This window comes from Taudactylus pleione, unplaced genomic scaffold (assembly GCF_031769625.1).
Source record: "Taudactylus pleione unplaced genomic scaffold, aTauple2 ptg000465l, whole genome shotgun sequence".
Classification (NCBI taxonomy): Eukaryota; Metazoa; Chordata; class Amphibia; order Anura; family Myobatrachidae; genus Taudactylus; species Taudactylus pleione.
Window position 1 is genome coordinate 88,781 of NW_028284867.1, and position 16,052 is coordinate 104,832.

General features: G+C 42.2%; 2 protein-coding genes across 4 annotated transcripts in view; one reads left to right on the forward strand and one right to left on the reverse strand.

The window, feature by feature from the left end:
- LOC148504581 (cystine/glutamate transporter-like) overlaps positions 1-11,669 on the forward strand; it is a 40,012-nt gene extending 28,343 nt beyond the window's left edge. Inside the window, exon 12 of one of the 2 annotated variants that reach the window (XM_088448771.1) lies at positions 10,372-11,669. In XM_088448771.1, the coding sequence (XP_088304897.1) occupies positions 10,372-10,448 (77 nt within the window). In that variant the 3' untranslated portion in view covers positions 10,449-11,669. Of the gene's footprint in view, positions 1-9,797 lie in introns of both variants that reach the window. The other variant, XM_088448772.1, reaches the window with a different exon arrangement.
- Positions 10,569-16,052, reverse strand: part of KDM7A (lysine demethylase 7A) — an 89,360-nt gene continuing 83,876 nt past the window's right edge. For both annotated transcript variants that reach the window (XM_088448769.1, XM_088448770.1), the window contains exons 19-20: positions 15,665-15,950; positions 10,569-15,095 (exon numbers count right to left, since the gene is read on the reverse strand). In XM_088448769.1, coding sequence (XP_088304895.1) covers positions 15,001-15,095; positions 15,665-15,950 — 381 coding nt within the window. In that variant the 3' untranslated portion in view covers positions 10,569-15,000. The remainder of the gene's footprint in view (positions 15,096-15,664; positions 15,951-16,052) is intronic.

The following is a 16,052-nucleotide window of genomic DNA, read 5'->3' on the forward strand; positions in this document are numbered from 1 at the left end:
GTTTGCATCTCTTTACCCGCTTTCGTCTGACGTCACCAAGTGGGAGCAACCTCCCAAAGTAGATGCAACAGTAGCCCGTTTGGCTAAGCACACTGCGCTTCCTGTTCAGGATTCAGCTTTCTTCAAGGATCCGCTGAATAAGAAATTGTAAGGTTCCCTTAAGTCTATATTTATTGGTTAGGGTGTCACTATTTGCCCTTTTCTGGCCTCAGTGTGGGTCGCTCAGGCCATGGAGACCTGGGTCGACAAGCTCCTTGCTGGACTTCAGGGTGTCTTATCCAGAGAGGCGATAATGGATTGGCAGAACATCTTCGCAGGGCGGCTGAATATGTGTGTGAGGCCATCCAGGACGGCACTCAGGTGGTGTCCAGGGTATTGACTCGGAGGGCGCTCTGGCTCCGCGCCTGGGAGGCTGACGCTGAATCCAAGCACTCTCTAGAATCTCTCCCCTTCAGCAGGGGGGATTCTGTTTAGGGCTGAGTTGGACACCATTATTGCCCAGGCTACCAGGGGGAAAAGCACTTTCTTGCCCATGGTGGCCCAAAAACCAGTAGGGCCCATGGTTTTGTTCCTTTCACTCCTTCGTTCGAGGGGGAGAATCTACTAGAGGTCAGTTTACCCAAAACCAGTTTTCCCCCAGCAGGGGTTTTACTCCTCAGGGCACGTTTTCGGCTACTTACAGGCGCTCGGGAGCCAAGGCTCCGGCGAAGCCTAGTGCCTGACGGTGTCTTGGCCCACCCAGTCCAGTCGGGGGTAGGCAGACGCCTGCTCCAGTTCAGGGACCTATTGGTGGAGTCGACGGCCGATGCCTGGGTGCGGGGCATCATCTCCTGAGGATATGTCATCAACCTCAAGGGTCCGCCGCCGCATCGTTTTTTTCACTACGGCCCTTCCCCGGGACACTGAGAAGAGAGTGTCCTTGGACCAGGCCATCATTTTGCTGCTTGCAGAAGTTGTTGTTGCTCCAGTTCTGGTGTCGGAATGGAAACAGGGATTCTACTCCAACCTCTTCCTTGTTCGGAAGTCCAACGGCACCTTTCGCCCAATCTTGAACCTACGTGCCTTGAACACCAGACTGTGGGTGGACCGGTTCCACATGGAATCTCTCCACGCGCTGATCCAGGGAATGTCTGTCAATTAGTTTTTGGCCTCACTCGACTTCCGGGATGCATACCACCACGTTCCTATTTGGTCAGATCATCATTCTCTCCTTCGTGTGCCAGGCCAACTGCAAACCTATCAGGTTCTTGGCAACAGCCCCATGCGTCTTCACAAAAATCATGGCAGCTATGACGAGCCTGCTGCACAAGGACGGGATAACGGTTGTTCCCTATTTGGACGATCTGCTGGTAAAAGCAGATTCAGCTTCCCAGTTGCAGGCCCATCTGCACCGCATGGTATGGGTGCTTCAGGATCATGGCTGTTTCCCGAACTTTGAGAAATCTCACCTGACGCTTGCCAGTGCATGATGGTCCTGGGAGTCATCTTCAACACCTCTCCAATGAGTCTTCCTGCCCGAGTCCAAAGCCTGGGCCCTCCAGGATTTGGTCACAACTGTGCTGTCAGTCCCTCGCCCGTCCACTCGGCTGTGCATTAAGCTGTTGCGCACGATGGTCTCCACCTTCAAGACCATCCAGTATGCTTGTTTTCACTCACAGGAGTTCCAGTGGAAAATTCTCCACAATTGGGCAGGTCGCACGGAGAACCTCTCTTCTCAGCATCTGGTTCTATTGGACAGCACTAGGCAATCCCTTCAGTGGTGGCTGGTTTCCGATCACCTGCTCTGAGGTCGCTCCTTGGCGATTCTAGACTGGGTCATTGTGACCACAGATGCAGAGGGCGGGGGAGGGGGGGGGGCGATCTCTCCATCCAGAGGTTTTCTAGCAGTTGGTATGGACATGGAGGCTTCAGGAGGTAGACCTGATGGCGTCTCAGCACAACTGCCAGGTGCTCAGATTTTGTGCGAGGTCCAGGGACCCACTGGCCTTCGCTGTGGATGCCATGAACCCTCCATGGCGGTTACAGCAGGCATATTTTTTTCCTCAGATTCCCATATTAGCTCAGATACACCAGCGGATCAAGGAGCAACAGTTTCCGGTGATCCTTGTGGCTCCGAACTGTCCACGCAGGTCATGGTACACTGCCGTTCTCAAGCTGGACGTACTGTAGGTCCAGGTTGTCTCTTTCCGTGGCGGCCAGATCTGCTCCTGCAGAGTCTGTTTCAGCATGAGGACCTTCCTCAATTGGCTTTAACGGCCTGGCTTACGAGACCGAGCTTTTAAGGGCTAAGCGGTTTTCCCCTTCTGTGGTCCATACTATGTTGTGGGCTCGGAAACCGGTTTCGTTGTGCAACTATCACAGGGTCTGGAAGATTTACATTTTGTGGTGCGAATGGTGAGAGGTTCACACATCCCTGTTTCACCTACCAAGGTTTTTAGCTTTCCTTCAGGAAGGTCGCGGCTTCGCTCTTTAAAAGTACAGATTTCGTCTGTCAATTTATTTTCAGCAGTGTATGGCTCCGTAGGATCTGACCTTGGTCCTCTCAACTCTTAAGCAGGCTCCTTTTGAGCCTTAGGATTCTGCGGACCTTCGATTTTTCACGTGGAAATTGGTTTTCCTTATGGCCATTGCCTCGGCAAGTCTCAGAGTTGGGGGCTTTGTCTTGCAAACCGCCGTTCTTCGTTTTCCATGACGATAGGGCGGTACTCCGAACAGTACTTTTGTTTCAACCAAAAGTTGTTTTGGCTTTCCACTTAAACCGGGATATTGTCTTTCCTGTGTTTCCACCATTGGAGACTTCCCGGGACAATCTGGCTTTGTTGGACATTGGACGGGTTCTCTATGACACTCAGAAGCGTGGCTGGCCGGCTACGAAGCAGACCATCGCAAGTTGGATCTGATCAGTCATTTCTCGGGCCTATTCTGATGCAGGGTGACCGGCGAGTGCCAGGGTGTTTACTCACTCTACAAGGGCGATGGTGACCTCCTGGGCAGTGCGCCACAGGGCCTTGCCTGAACAGATCTGCCTCGCAGCTACCTGATCCTCTGTCCACATGTTTGCTCAGTTTTACAGGTTTCAAGTTTTTGCTTCTGGCGACGCCCACTTGGGGCATACAGTTCTCTGGTCAGGCAGCCTGAGTGTTCCCTCCACTAGGGGTGGCTGTTGAACGTCCCATGGTCCAGTGTCCCCCAGCATTGAGGAAAGAGAAAATTAAAGTTATGGTAGACTTGCCTAGATGACTCCTTTTCTTTGAGGTCCATAGGGTCCAAAGGGATATTATGGTTGTAGAGATCCACCAGGCACCAAACAGTTAAAGCTACTGTATGATATATATTGATATATATATATATATATATATATATATACACATACACACACACATATACACATATACACATACATACATACATATACACACACACATATACACACACACACACACTATACCCCATCCCTAGCCATAGGCCTTCAAGTTTAGTTAACAAGCCTCAGGGCAGGAGAAGGAATGCAATCGTACACCAAAAACACTCTTACACAAGGGAATCTGTGACCAAAGAAAATACTACCCATGCAGCCAGGTGCGTCAGGGTGGGTGCCCTGTGGACCTCAAATAACTAACTTTCTTATTCAGGGTCCATAGGGATCCTGAATAAGAAAGGAATACCATGGGGATGTCCTAAAGCAGTACCCCTAGGGTAGGGGCCGCTCCTGATCAGAAAGGCGAACTCATCACCCAAAGGAAGCATCCTGAGAGGCAAAAGTCTCAAAGGCATAGAACCTAAGAAAAGTGTGGACAGAAGACCACGTGGCTGCCTTGCACAATTGTTCAGCAGAGGCACAACGACTAAATGCCCACAATGGCCCTACAGACAGAGTAGAATGTGCTGTCACCGTGTTTGGGACAGGGAGATCAGCCTGTGTGTACACCTGAGAGATAGTAATACATAACTAGGGCCTGTTTGTTAGCTGGCCATCCTCATTTGTGAAAACCATATAATACAAAAATAGCATCTGATTTTCTAACAGAGTTTGTGCGCTCCACATAGATACGGAGAGCATGAACTACATCCCGAGAGGCTTCACCTACAGAAAGATCTGGAACCTGAAAAGCTGGAACTACAATTTCTTCTTGTACATGAAAACGGGACACTATCTTAGGAAGGTAACCATCCTTTGTACAAAGAACAGCTTTATCCTGGTGAAAAAATAAAAAATGGAGAGCAACAAGAAAGCGCTGCCAAATCAGAGACTCTGCTGGCAGAAGAGATAGCAAGAAGAAACACTGTCTTCCCTGTCAACCACTTCAAATCTACAGAGTCTAGAGCAGAGGTTCCCAAACGCGATCCTCAAGGCTCCCCAATAGTTCAGGTTTTAGAGATATCCATGGTTGAGCACAGGTGACTTAATTAGTACCTCAGTCAATTCGATTTAACCACCTGTGCTCAACCATGGATATCTCTAAAACGTGAACTGTTGGGGAGCCTTGAGGACCGCTTTTTGGAGGTTCTGGTCTAGAGGTTCAAATGGAGAAGCTTGTAGCCCCTTAAGAACCAAAAGACAAATCACATGGTGCTACTGGTGGAACAAAAAGGAGGCTGAACTCGCAGAACTCCTTAGAAAAAAAATTCTAACATCTGGTAATGAGGCAATCTTCCTCTGGAAGCAGATTGACAGTGCAGAAACTCTGCTGCACTCTCAAAGTGGCCAGGCGGAGACCTGGCAGGGTTAGACAGCGAAGAAAAGCCAGTACCCCGGAAATCCTGAACACCTTAGGATCATACTTCCTATGGGAACACCATAAACCAAAATAATGCCACACTCTGTAATAGATGCAGGTAGAGGCAGGATTCTGTGCCCTAAGCATCGTTTAAATTAGAGAACTAGGAAATCCTTTTGCTCTTAGGATGGAAGATTCAAGAGCCATGTCGTCAAAGCCAGACTAGGTAAATCCGGATACCAGCAGGGAGCCTGCATTAGCAGACCCTGCCATAGAGGAAGAGGATACGGACTGTGTACGGACAGATTCTGTAGGTCGGTGAACCAATGAGGTCTGGGCCAAGTCGGAGCCACCAGTATTACTGTTCCGCCTTCCTGCTTGAATTTCCTGAGAACTCTTGGAAGGAGAGAAATTGGAGGAAAGAGATACACCAGCTGGTAGGTCCCACTTTACTGCCAGTGCATCCACGAAGGCTGCTGATGGGTCTCTGGACCTGGACTCGTACCTGGGGACCTTGTGGTTGTGATGTGACGCCATAAGATCGCTCTCTGGTAGACCCCATTTGTTTACCAGGAGCTGAAGCACTTCCGGATGGAGAGACCACAATCCAGCGTGTATGTACTGGCGATTTAGGAAGTCTGCTTCCCAATTGAGTACTCTCGGTATGAATATTGCAGAGATGGCCGGAAGATGATGTTCTGCCCAAATCAGAACCTTTTGTCACTTCTTTCAAGGCTGTGTAACTTCTTGTGCCTCCCTGATGATTGAGGTAGGCCACTGAAGTCGCATTGTTGGCACTGGAGCCGGTCCTGTGCCATGATAAGTGCCTTTTTTTTATTGGCAAATGACTTTCCTGATTTGTCCATCTTCCCTGAAAGGTGTGATGACCTGTCACTGTCCCCCTGTCCGCGAAGACTGGCATCTGGGGTGAGAAGTACAAAATTTGGAATCCAGAATCCTTTCTTAGCCATCACAGGAGTAACAAACCTCTAGAGTGAGAATGATCCTTTGAGACCTTATTAGATGATACTGTCCATTCCATTTGGAGCAAATCAACTTTTGCAGAGGCCTGGAATGGAACTGAGCATACCCCCACCATGTTGAAGGTAGATACCATTGATCCCAGGACCTGCATTGCTAACAGAATGGATACCCTTCGCTTGTGTATTCAGAATGACAGCGCCACAATCTTGTCCTCTGGCAGAAACAGTTTGTGCCCGAGAATCCAGCAACGCTCCCAGATGTACCATCTGCTGTGTTGGAGAAAGTGAGGATTTCTTCCAATTGATTTCCAGCCGTGCTTTCGCAGGCATGCTATGGTCAGTTGAAGATGGCTTTGAAAAACAACAGGAGTCTGTGCAAATATCAGGAGGTCATCCAGATATGGCATTATTTTGGTAAAAACCCCGCTGTAGCCGTAGATAGACCAAAGGGTAGCGCCTGAAATTAGTAATGCTGCTGAAGGACAGCAAACCGAAAAAATTGTTTGTGGGACGGTATAATAGGAATATATCAGATATGCATCCTGAATGTCCAGGGAAACCATGTAAATCGCCTGGCTCCATTGCCAAAATAATTGACCGGAGAGTTTCCATATGAAACTTGGGTACAAGGATAAACTTGTTGATGGTTTTTAGGTTTAGTATAATGCGATAAGCCCCATGCGGTTTCTGAACCAGAAATAGATTGGAACAGTAACCTCGCCCCTGTTGCGGCACAGGAATTGGGACTATTACCCCTGCCTGCAGCAGGGAGTGAATGGCTCGGTTTCTGAACCAGAAATAGATTGGACCAGTAACCTCGCCCCTGTTGCGACACAGGAATTGGGACTATTACCCCTGCCTGCAGCAGGGAGTGAATGGCTTCCTGAAAAGCCAAGGCCTTAACCACATCTGATGGAGGATCTGTGCAAAAGAACTTCTGGGGAGGATGCCTCCTGAAAGTGAGGGCATACCACTTCTTGGACCCAGGCTTCTGTTGTTTGATGCCAATAATTTGCAAACTGAAGTCGGCCTCCCACCCTGGTATCCCCCAGGAAGCCCGCCCCATCAAGCCGAAAGTTTGTTGTCCGGTTTAGAAGCTGGACGTCTTGCTGGGCCAGACCTCTTAGTTTGTCGCCTTGTTGTCTTGCGAAAACTAGTCGACCTAGAGGAAGGCTGTTCCCTTGCTCGTCCCTAAGGATGAAAGGACCGAAAAGAAACCTGCCTAGACTTTATAGTCGCCGTAGTAGATGGCAGATCTGCTGATTTTGAAGCCACCAGAGTAGCTATAATTTTATCCAACTCTGCTCCAAAAAGTACCTTTCTATAGAAAGGTAAGACTTCTAGCGCCCTCTTTGATCCTGTATCAGCTTTCCAGGGTCTTAACCAATAGGCCCTGCATGCCACTATTGAAACTGCTGATGCCTTAGAAGCTAAAATTCTAGCATCTACTGCAAATAGGAAGCAGCTACCCATATGTGGGAGATATACATCCTCTGTTCTCTGGTAGCATCTGGAAGAGAATCTTCCAATGCCCCCATCCATTCTTCAACAGCTTTGGCTACCCAGGCTCCAGCCATAGCTGGACGAGTTACAGTTCCAGATGATGACAATACTGCCTTAAGACATGCTTCAATTTTCCTATCTGTGGAATTCTCCAGAGAAGATGCTGACGGAATAGGCAATGTAGCATTTCTGATTAAATGCGTTACATTTGCATCCACAGTAGGAGATACCGCCCGCTTAGTACATACAGAAGCTGGGAAAGGGTACAACGATGTTATTCTTTTATTCACATAAAATCATTTATCCGGGTTACCTCATGCCTCATCCATATGCTCAGTGAGCTGTTCAGATACTCTTCACCACCTTCCGGTGGTGATTAAACATTGGAGCTTTCTTACAATGAGCTGGTTCACCATCCTGAATATCTAGGACTGATTTAACCGCCCTTACCAAATAAGGAACATCCACTGTGGACGGATGGTCCTCCTCTCCCAAGCTAGACCCTGGAGAGGAACCCTGCACGTCATCCGATTCCTCAGATGATGGTTCTGAATCCATTTATTGAGCAGACTGATAAAAAAAGATCACTTGCGCTTAGGCGCCTTAGTAACTATCGGTCTGCTTTTAACATTAGATGGTGCCATACTCTGACTAGAATGGCCATAAACATCCTTCCAGGAAGGATGCATAGGAGGTGCTAACATGGCATGCTGTGGACACCCCATCCAAGGAGGCAGTTTGGGGGCAGCCATACGATCCACAAATTGCTTCATTACCTGGGGTAAAGAGGATACCCAAAATGGCTCTTGTCCAGAGACAGGTAAACTGGACTGGTGAGATGGCTCTTTACAACAGACAAACCATCCTTTATGTCCTGAGAGGACACACAGGCTATACATGATTTACATTTTTGACATGTTCATAAAGGTAATAAATGCAATGATATGCGACAGCCTTCACAAAATCTCAAATTAATGCGAAGTACTCAAAGAAAATCCTCCACCCCAAAGCATGGAGAGAAAACAATAGTGATTGTTATAATTGACTAACAGAAATAAAAGACAGTGTCAACAGCAGCTAGCAAACACTCACATACAATGCATATGTAATATAATTACAATGTACTCTAAATCAACTACACAAACACTAGAAAAGGTAGGATATAGAGCCCTGTATACCTTAACCACAGGAGAGGTATACACGGAGACTGACCCAAACCCTCCTGAGACCAACAGCTACAGCAGCACACTGATAGTGGATCGTGAGTCTCACATACACGTGGAGGGGAGGCGAAGCAACCCAGACGCGTGAAACCCTTCGTAGGGACTGCGTCGGGGTAGCACCTACCTCCCCTAATCTGCGTTAACCAGCCAGGTACGCTGGCCTCGTGGCAGCTGAAGCATCTGCTGCCTATCCCCGGCATCAGACGATAAGGTCCCAGAGGTGTAGTGAGGACGCGGACAATCCCGGGCCCTGACTGCAGCAGCTTCTGGTGCGTCTCTGACACCAGAAGCGAGGAACTGACTTACCTGACATCTCCGTACATCCAGTTGCAGTCCAGGTAGCAAGCTCAGCTGCGACCCGCCGAAATCACCAGCACAGTTACTGGTGTTGCAGCCCGGCGGAGGTAGATGGAGACGCAGTACATGAGTCTTAATTCAGACAACCCAAAAAACTAAATAAAACATAAAATAAAAGCTTCGGACTGCCTGAGAGTCCAGTGTTACAAAAGTGCATCTTGATCCTGCCGCCTCAAACGAACAACTGAAAGCCTATGGCTAAGGGCTGGGTATATATGGAGGAGGACCCGAGGCATCCTAGGAGCTGAAGAATTAACTGTTTAGTGCCTGGATCTCTCCAACCATAATATCCCCATGGTATCTCTGTGGATCCCTATGGACCCAGAAGAAAAGAGGATTTTTGTGTACTCCTTTTTTCTGAGTCATGCTGGGGGACACTGCTTTCCCTGCCTCACGCTCAGTCATGTTGTGTTATTTGACCGGATGGTCTCTGCGGTTCTGCTTTTATTTTTGGTTTTAACAGTTTCACTGGGTTACTGCTGCCCCTTACCAGGCACTTTTGAAGTTGTACTGACATCATGGGGTTGCAGAGGGGAGGAGCTTAGGGTTAAAGCTACAGGTTTAATTTAAGTGCCAGCTCCTGCAGTCCCAGCTACAACTCCATGGTCCAGTGTCACCCAGCATGACTCAGAAAAGGATTAAAAAGTAAGTTTCCCAAAAATCCCCTTTTTTTATGTACTTGTTTGGTTTTTTTTTTTTTTTTTTAAATTAAACTAAATAAATAAATGTCAGGTTAATGAGGTGGCCCTACAATGTTGGCAGCCTTATAGAACAATAGCTGAATAGGGTATAGATTTCGTTTATCTCCCTTAAAAATATGTAATAAGAGCTCATATTGCCATTTTTTGTGCAGAACTCTGTGTGGCTGTAATGTAATATAAGCTCAAGAAAGTTGTAATATTACCGATGGAAGTCAAATAGATTTTATAGAATTGTACATCTATCACAATAGACTGACACCACCTGCACACCTTCTAACAAAAAAAAAAAATCTTGTTTTTAAACGTTCCTAGATTGGCTGACAATGAAGCTACAAATAGTGATGGAAGTTGTACCTCAAGAAAAAAAAACGTACTAAAGATAATCGTGCAGCCGCTGTCATCCCCGGTTATACACAGACCAGTCCACTGTATGACTGATAATAAAAGCTGCTACCTGAAGGCTTTGGCTAGTTTCAATGCTCAACCACTCAAGAGTGTTGTATGGTCTTCTACACATTCATTTACTCAAGGGAAGGTGTTATTCAGTGTTCTGTGGGGTGCAGCAGTAAAATATGAGAGCCCAGTATTGACATTTTTCTTGCAGACCGTTGAGATAAGAGGAAAACTTGGGTGTGTTAGAGTCCATGATGTGCCAGTGTTCAGACGACACTTCAGACATTGTTGAGAAAACAATCCCCCCCCACCGTATGTTGTCACTAGAACAACCACTAGACCCAGTATGTGATTTGGTAAATAAGGAAGGGATAAGTGTAAAAAAAAAAATTATATATTTTTTAAAATAAGTTAGTTAGAAAATATTCCTTATAATACACAAGTTTTTCTAATGAAAGCTAAGTAACATTGTTGATATGGATTTTATTTCCAGGCATTCAAATTCTCATCACTTGTGTACTTCGTGATTACTCACTGGACAAAGTAATAAGCCACCTTCACACAAACTGAAATATAATCAGAAATAAACCTCATGATTCTACATATTCTACATATTGTTTGCACAGATTTGTAAAATGTAATTTTTATTTTTAGTATCCCAGTAAAGAAATAAAAGAAAAACACAACAAATGTGATTCAGGATTTTTTTTTTTTTCAAACAAGCCCTTATTTACAGATCTGATATTTACACATTCAAAGATAAAAGAACACACATCTGGCAAAAGTAGGGGAAATAAAAATTTAGCCATCAGCTACATATAAATAAAACAAAGTACAACAGTTCATTGCAATTTTGACTGATACAAGGTGAGGAAATATAAAATAGTAGAAATTACACCAACGGTTCTTGAGCCACTGTAAAAAAAACATTCAAACAGGAAATCTCTCTATATTCAGAAATATGTACAGTAATTCCTGCCTGCAGGTGAACAGGATAGGTATAAAAACACAACATTTTAAATACTTATCTTTAAAGCTAGATCAAGAAGACCTCTCTCTAGGTCTACAGCAGAAAGATCATTGGGTTTAACAGAAGTCGAGAAAAACGGAGGTGTTCCCAAGAGGGCGTGAGGTGATAAATATACAACACTAATAAAATACTAATGGACACACTACCCATGCTTTAAGTCTTTACCAAGCATTACAATGCCATAGTATCAGTTTAAAAAAAAAGATTCCACCAGAAGCGTCACTAAAGTATAAGTGGGAGTTTGTGTCATGTTCTTTAAGGACTTTCTAGCCGTGAAGGTTTGTGGTCTTCAAACAGTCTTATCTCACAAATAGTATAAAAACCACAGTCATCTGCTAAGAGACCTAAACTAAAAAAAGGCATAAAATATTGGCTCCAACAAAATGGTTTCTACTAGTGATGCTATGGTTTTTACATCTTCTGTACATTGACGAGATCTGTACATATAAGTTTACAGAAAAAGTTACTAAACATCAATATTTTGTGGTAGCTTTCTTAAAACCTTTTGCATATCCTGTTCACCTACAACTCACAAATCATTGTAAGACACAGTGAGCTGGTCACAACACCCCAATCTCACTGATGTTTTACAGACATGCAACTTTTGAATGGTTTAGAAAAATCAATCATATTCCTTTACACAGTAATCAAAATATACCAGTCTCATTCTGTAGATTTCATTGTGAATGTTTTATGGGCCCCTTTTTTAATGCGACAATTTTACTTTCACAAGAAAAGAAAAAAAAAAAAAAAACACAAAACAGAAACTTAGAACAGTATTGTTTGTGGCTCATAAGTAGCAATGTAAAAGTAGGCATTTGTAGACAAGTTTAGGCTGCATAGTAAGTACTGAGGTTGCTTTGCAGTAGCCTCGAAGCTCAAGGTAGAGTCATATGAAGGGCAAAGACTCAAAAAAGGTGAAAGTTCTAGAGTATAAATCACGCTTTTGGATAAAAACTGTTAATTTTAGGCTACTGCTACAAATGTTTGTAGGCAGAATCACATTTGGTATATTCTGTATAAAATTTTGAATCTCACAATCATAAAAAAAAATATTTTAAGAAAATGAACAACATTTTTTTTTTTTAAACTAGTGTATGATCAGATGCATTCAGTGCAAATAACTCCTGAAAGAAAAAAAAAAGCACAACAGCTAATGTCTTTGTCACCCAACTCACCTACTTCTTCTAATAGTGAAAGTTTAATTAAAATAAATATACTAAACAGCTTTGTATCTGTTAGTGTGGAATGCCAGAAAGCCTCATCTGAAAACATTTAAGGGTTTTCTGCTTTCAAATTGGGATTTTTTCATATATATTTACATTTAAAAAAATACCCACTAAAAACAGTATCAGAGGCAAATTGTAGACTGTGATTTTACATTATATAGTCTGTTTCTCTTATCACTGTAAATGTTCTACCTGCAGATATTGCAGCTTTATTAAAAAGAAAATATAAGTAAAATAGTTGGCATTCAGAAGCTCATGTGAATGTCCTTCCAAACTGATGCATCTATTCCTATGTCACTTTATACTGTATCGCTGAGAAAGTTTTTTGTTTTGTTTTTGAAAATCCAGGAAATAAAATAGAATATTTGCTTTTACAAAACAGGTGGGATTGGAAAAAGTCAATACAAGTCATAAATTACACTTTACAAACCCAGGATAAACTGAAGTGTGTATAATATATATATATATATATATATATATATATATATATATATACATACACAGACACAAACCTATAAATAGCATAATCTGACAGGGCTCCAAATTGTACCAATCAAAAACAGAGTCTATGTTTGACGGAAAAAGTTTAATATTCCCAACTGATTTTGATTGAAAAATTATAAAAAGCACATGACTAAATCAGAAGAAAAAAAACATGAAAAGGATGCGAAAACAACTGTCCAATTTTGAAATAAATAGTCTGAACATTTGTAAGATTTTTGTTATATGGAAAAAGACTGTACAATGAGGTCAAACGTAGACTAAAAACTCATGTTTTCATGTTGGCCACACAGTTAATTAAATATACAAATTCTAGAATGATTACTGGTAATGTTTAAAACACTGACAAAGTAACTGTGAATTTAGTTTTTCATGTATTCTGACAGAAACTTTGAAGTGCAAACAAGACATTTACAAAAAAAACTATTTTGTTTTTTAGAAATTGAGGCCAAAATTCAAAACCATAATTATAATTTGTTGGTTCAATTAACGTGGTGAATAGCAGCATCAAATCTGCTTGAGTTACAAATTAATAACAACTGTTAAAACACACAAAAAATAGAATAAAAGTAATTAGCCAAAATAAAAAAACGAGGGGGGAAAAAAAAAAGTTAAATATTTAATTTTATATTACAAGAAATACAAAAATCTAGAATCGACTTTATATACACACAAGAGAATCAAAACTGGCATTTGTTTGCAATTGCAGAGACTGGCACAGAAATGGGACCGAGTGGATGCATAAATATACAGATACACCAAAAACAATTGAATGGAAATGACAACAAAACATCAAACAATACAAAAAAATTGAATACTACAAATGACGTAGGCTCAGTGTATAACAGTCCTTTTCTTTCATGAGCCAATGCTGGAATATTTTAATGCCAAGTAGGGGTGGGGGTATGGAAGATTGGTGATGGGGCTGACACAACCTGAACACAGGTACCTGGCACCTTTATGCCAACTTCCAAATTAATTTACCCTGAGATCCACGTGGGTTTAATGAAAGGCTGCTTGTTTGAAACGATGTCTATATCATTGAGTTAAAGCTTTTTCTTCTTTTTTTTTTCATTTTAAATTAAAAAAAAAAAAAAACACAAAAGAAAAAAACAGATTTTACAATGAAACAAAAATAAGCCAAGGTTGTGAATAATTAGAAAAAAAAATCCTCCCTAAAAAGTAGATTCAGTTTCTAGACCAGACAATTTCAACGCGTTGCATTTCAGTATCAAGTCAGTCCGCAGTATTATGAGGAGGAGCATTTGCCAACATGTATAAGCAGCAAAGACCAAATAAAGAGGCTGATAATTGAAATAGCTTCTGTGGCATAAAAACGAACATCTTTATTTCCAGCACCAAACCGATGTCTCTATCTGTGTTGGGAGAAACTAGGATAAAAAGAATGAATAGTGGACTAAAAAACAATTGGTAAAAAAGCAGAAACCTCAAATGTCAAAATTAGCTTAGCCCTTATATCTTCCAGGAAGAGCATGGAGGGATCTCCAGAAAAAGATCGACTCCCACCTATTAATAAAATACAGTGTTTACTTTTCTTGGCTGTGACACTGCCAATAGCTTACATAATTTTATAATAAAAAAAAAAAAAAAAGGAAAAAAAGGTCCAAAAACTAAACAAAAACAAGCAAAATTTTTTAGAGAAAATAAAAATAGATTTCATATTAATGTCTTAATTTACAAAACAAATAAAAATGCATCAAATCCCTGTTTAAGACTACATCCTGAATATCAAGTAAAAGAAAGCAGTAAATATCCCCAAATTGTGGCCCTCCCTTTCACCACACAAAAACATACACAAAAATACATAAAAAAAAATTCACATTGCTTAAAATCCAAAAATTAATTAGACCCTACAAAACAATATCTGAAATAAATAATTTAAAAAACCCCAAATGATTTTTTTTCTCGAAGCAAAAAATCATTTAGAAATCTGTTTGCAATAAATTATTGAACACACCCCCCCAAAGCACCCGCAGTGCCCTACTCCCACGACACTTCCAGCTGCACAAAGAAATAAATTCAGAGAAAATTCAGAAGAGCAAATTCTATTCCAATCCCAAAGTTAGAAGGGCACCAACTACCACACAAGAATTCTGGAATTTTGATTGGACAATTATCCTCTGGTTATTGCTGAGTGGGTGTGGCACAGTGAAAGCTTAAAGTAATAAAACAAAAAAACAGAAAAAAAAAAAAGCATTAAAAAAGTTTCTTTGTTCATCAGGCAGTGTTTGGTGTGGAACTTGTAGGTCCACCCTTGGTAGAAGAAAGGCAAAAGGCTCCAGGCCTACGCGCTCCTCAATACTGTAATATTCATGAAATAAAAAGCAAGAAATGTAGGTTGTCAAACAAAGAAGCGTGCATGGTCATGTCGGTTGAGCTTCAAGATTTTGCCGAGGCGTTGCTTGGCTGTCGCCATGCCCTTCTTTGGCCGTTTACCTGAAAGAATTAAAAAATAAAAAAAATGATATACATGTATGTATGTATACACACACACATATAAAAATAAAAAAATCCATGCATAATTACTTTTTTCAGATTTTTAAAAAATATATTATGTGTTACATTTTTGCACTAAAATAGTGAAGCATTACAGTTTTTACATGTAATATTTTACCAATATCTTGTCATCTATATGTATGGTATGGTCTAGTGGAGAGGTGCATTTGTTCTTTTTAACAAAATGCTTAATATGCATGAAAACAAAAATGAACATGAAATGTAATATGCTTTTCAATAATAACATCTAACATGTAAATGTATTTAAAAAGAGAGGGTGGGTGCTTACTCAAAATATGGAAAGTAAAATAAAATTCCATAATTTTCACCAATAAAAGAGACATTTGTGCCACAGTATATAACAATATCCTAAATGTTTTAGCACCTACAGTATAATGCTAACATGTTATTTTTAGTAACAGGGACACTTCAATTGCAACACAGTGGCGAATTTAGTAAAACTACATAAATATTTTATGTACATATATTTTAACATGCAAAATCTCTACCTTTTGTTGCCTGGTTACTAATAGGGGGTGGATTTGAGGCAGGTCTCTTCGTAGGGTGCAGGGGCACAGTTGGTGAGGGGTCTCCGTAGATCCTGTCTGGACTCAGGCTGCCGTCGCTCAGATGACAGTCGCTAGGACTTAAGCTGGACTCCTGGTCGTATCTCTCAGGCTGGTACCTCGGGGAGTCCCAGCCCTCGCTCTCAGAGTAGCGTTTGATCTTGTGAGGGTGCCTGCTGGCCTCGTTAGAATGTTCTCGCCTCTGAGCTTTTACTATATTACAGTAATCCTGTGGTGAGACAGCAATGGTCAGTAAGGGCTGCAGTCAGCAGGTCAACACTATGTCAACAGTAAGTATGTCAACTCATGACAATGCCATTGCCAGGATCCT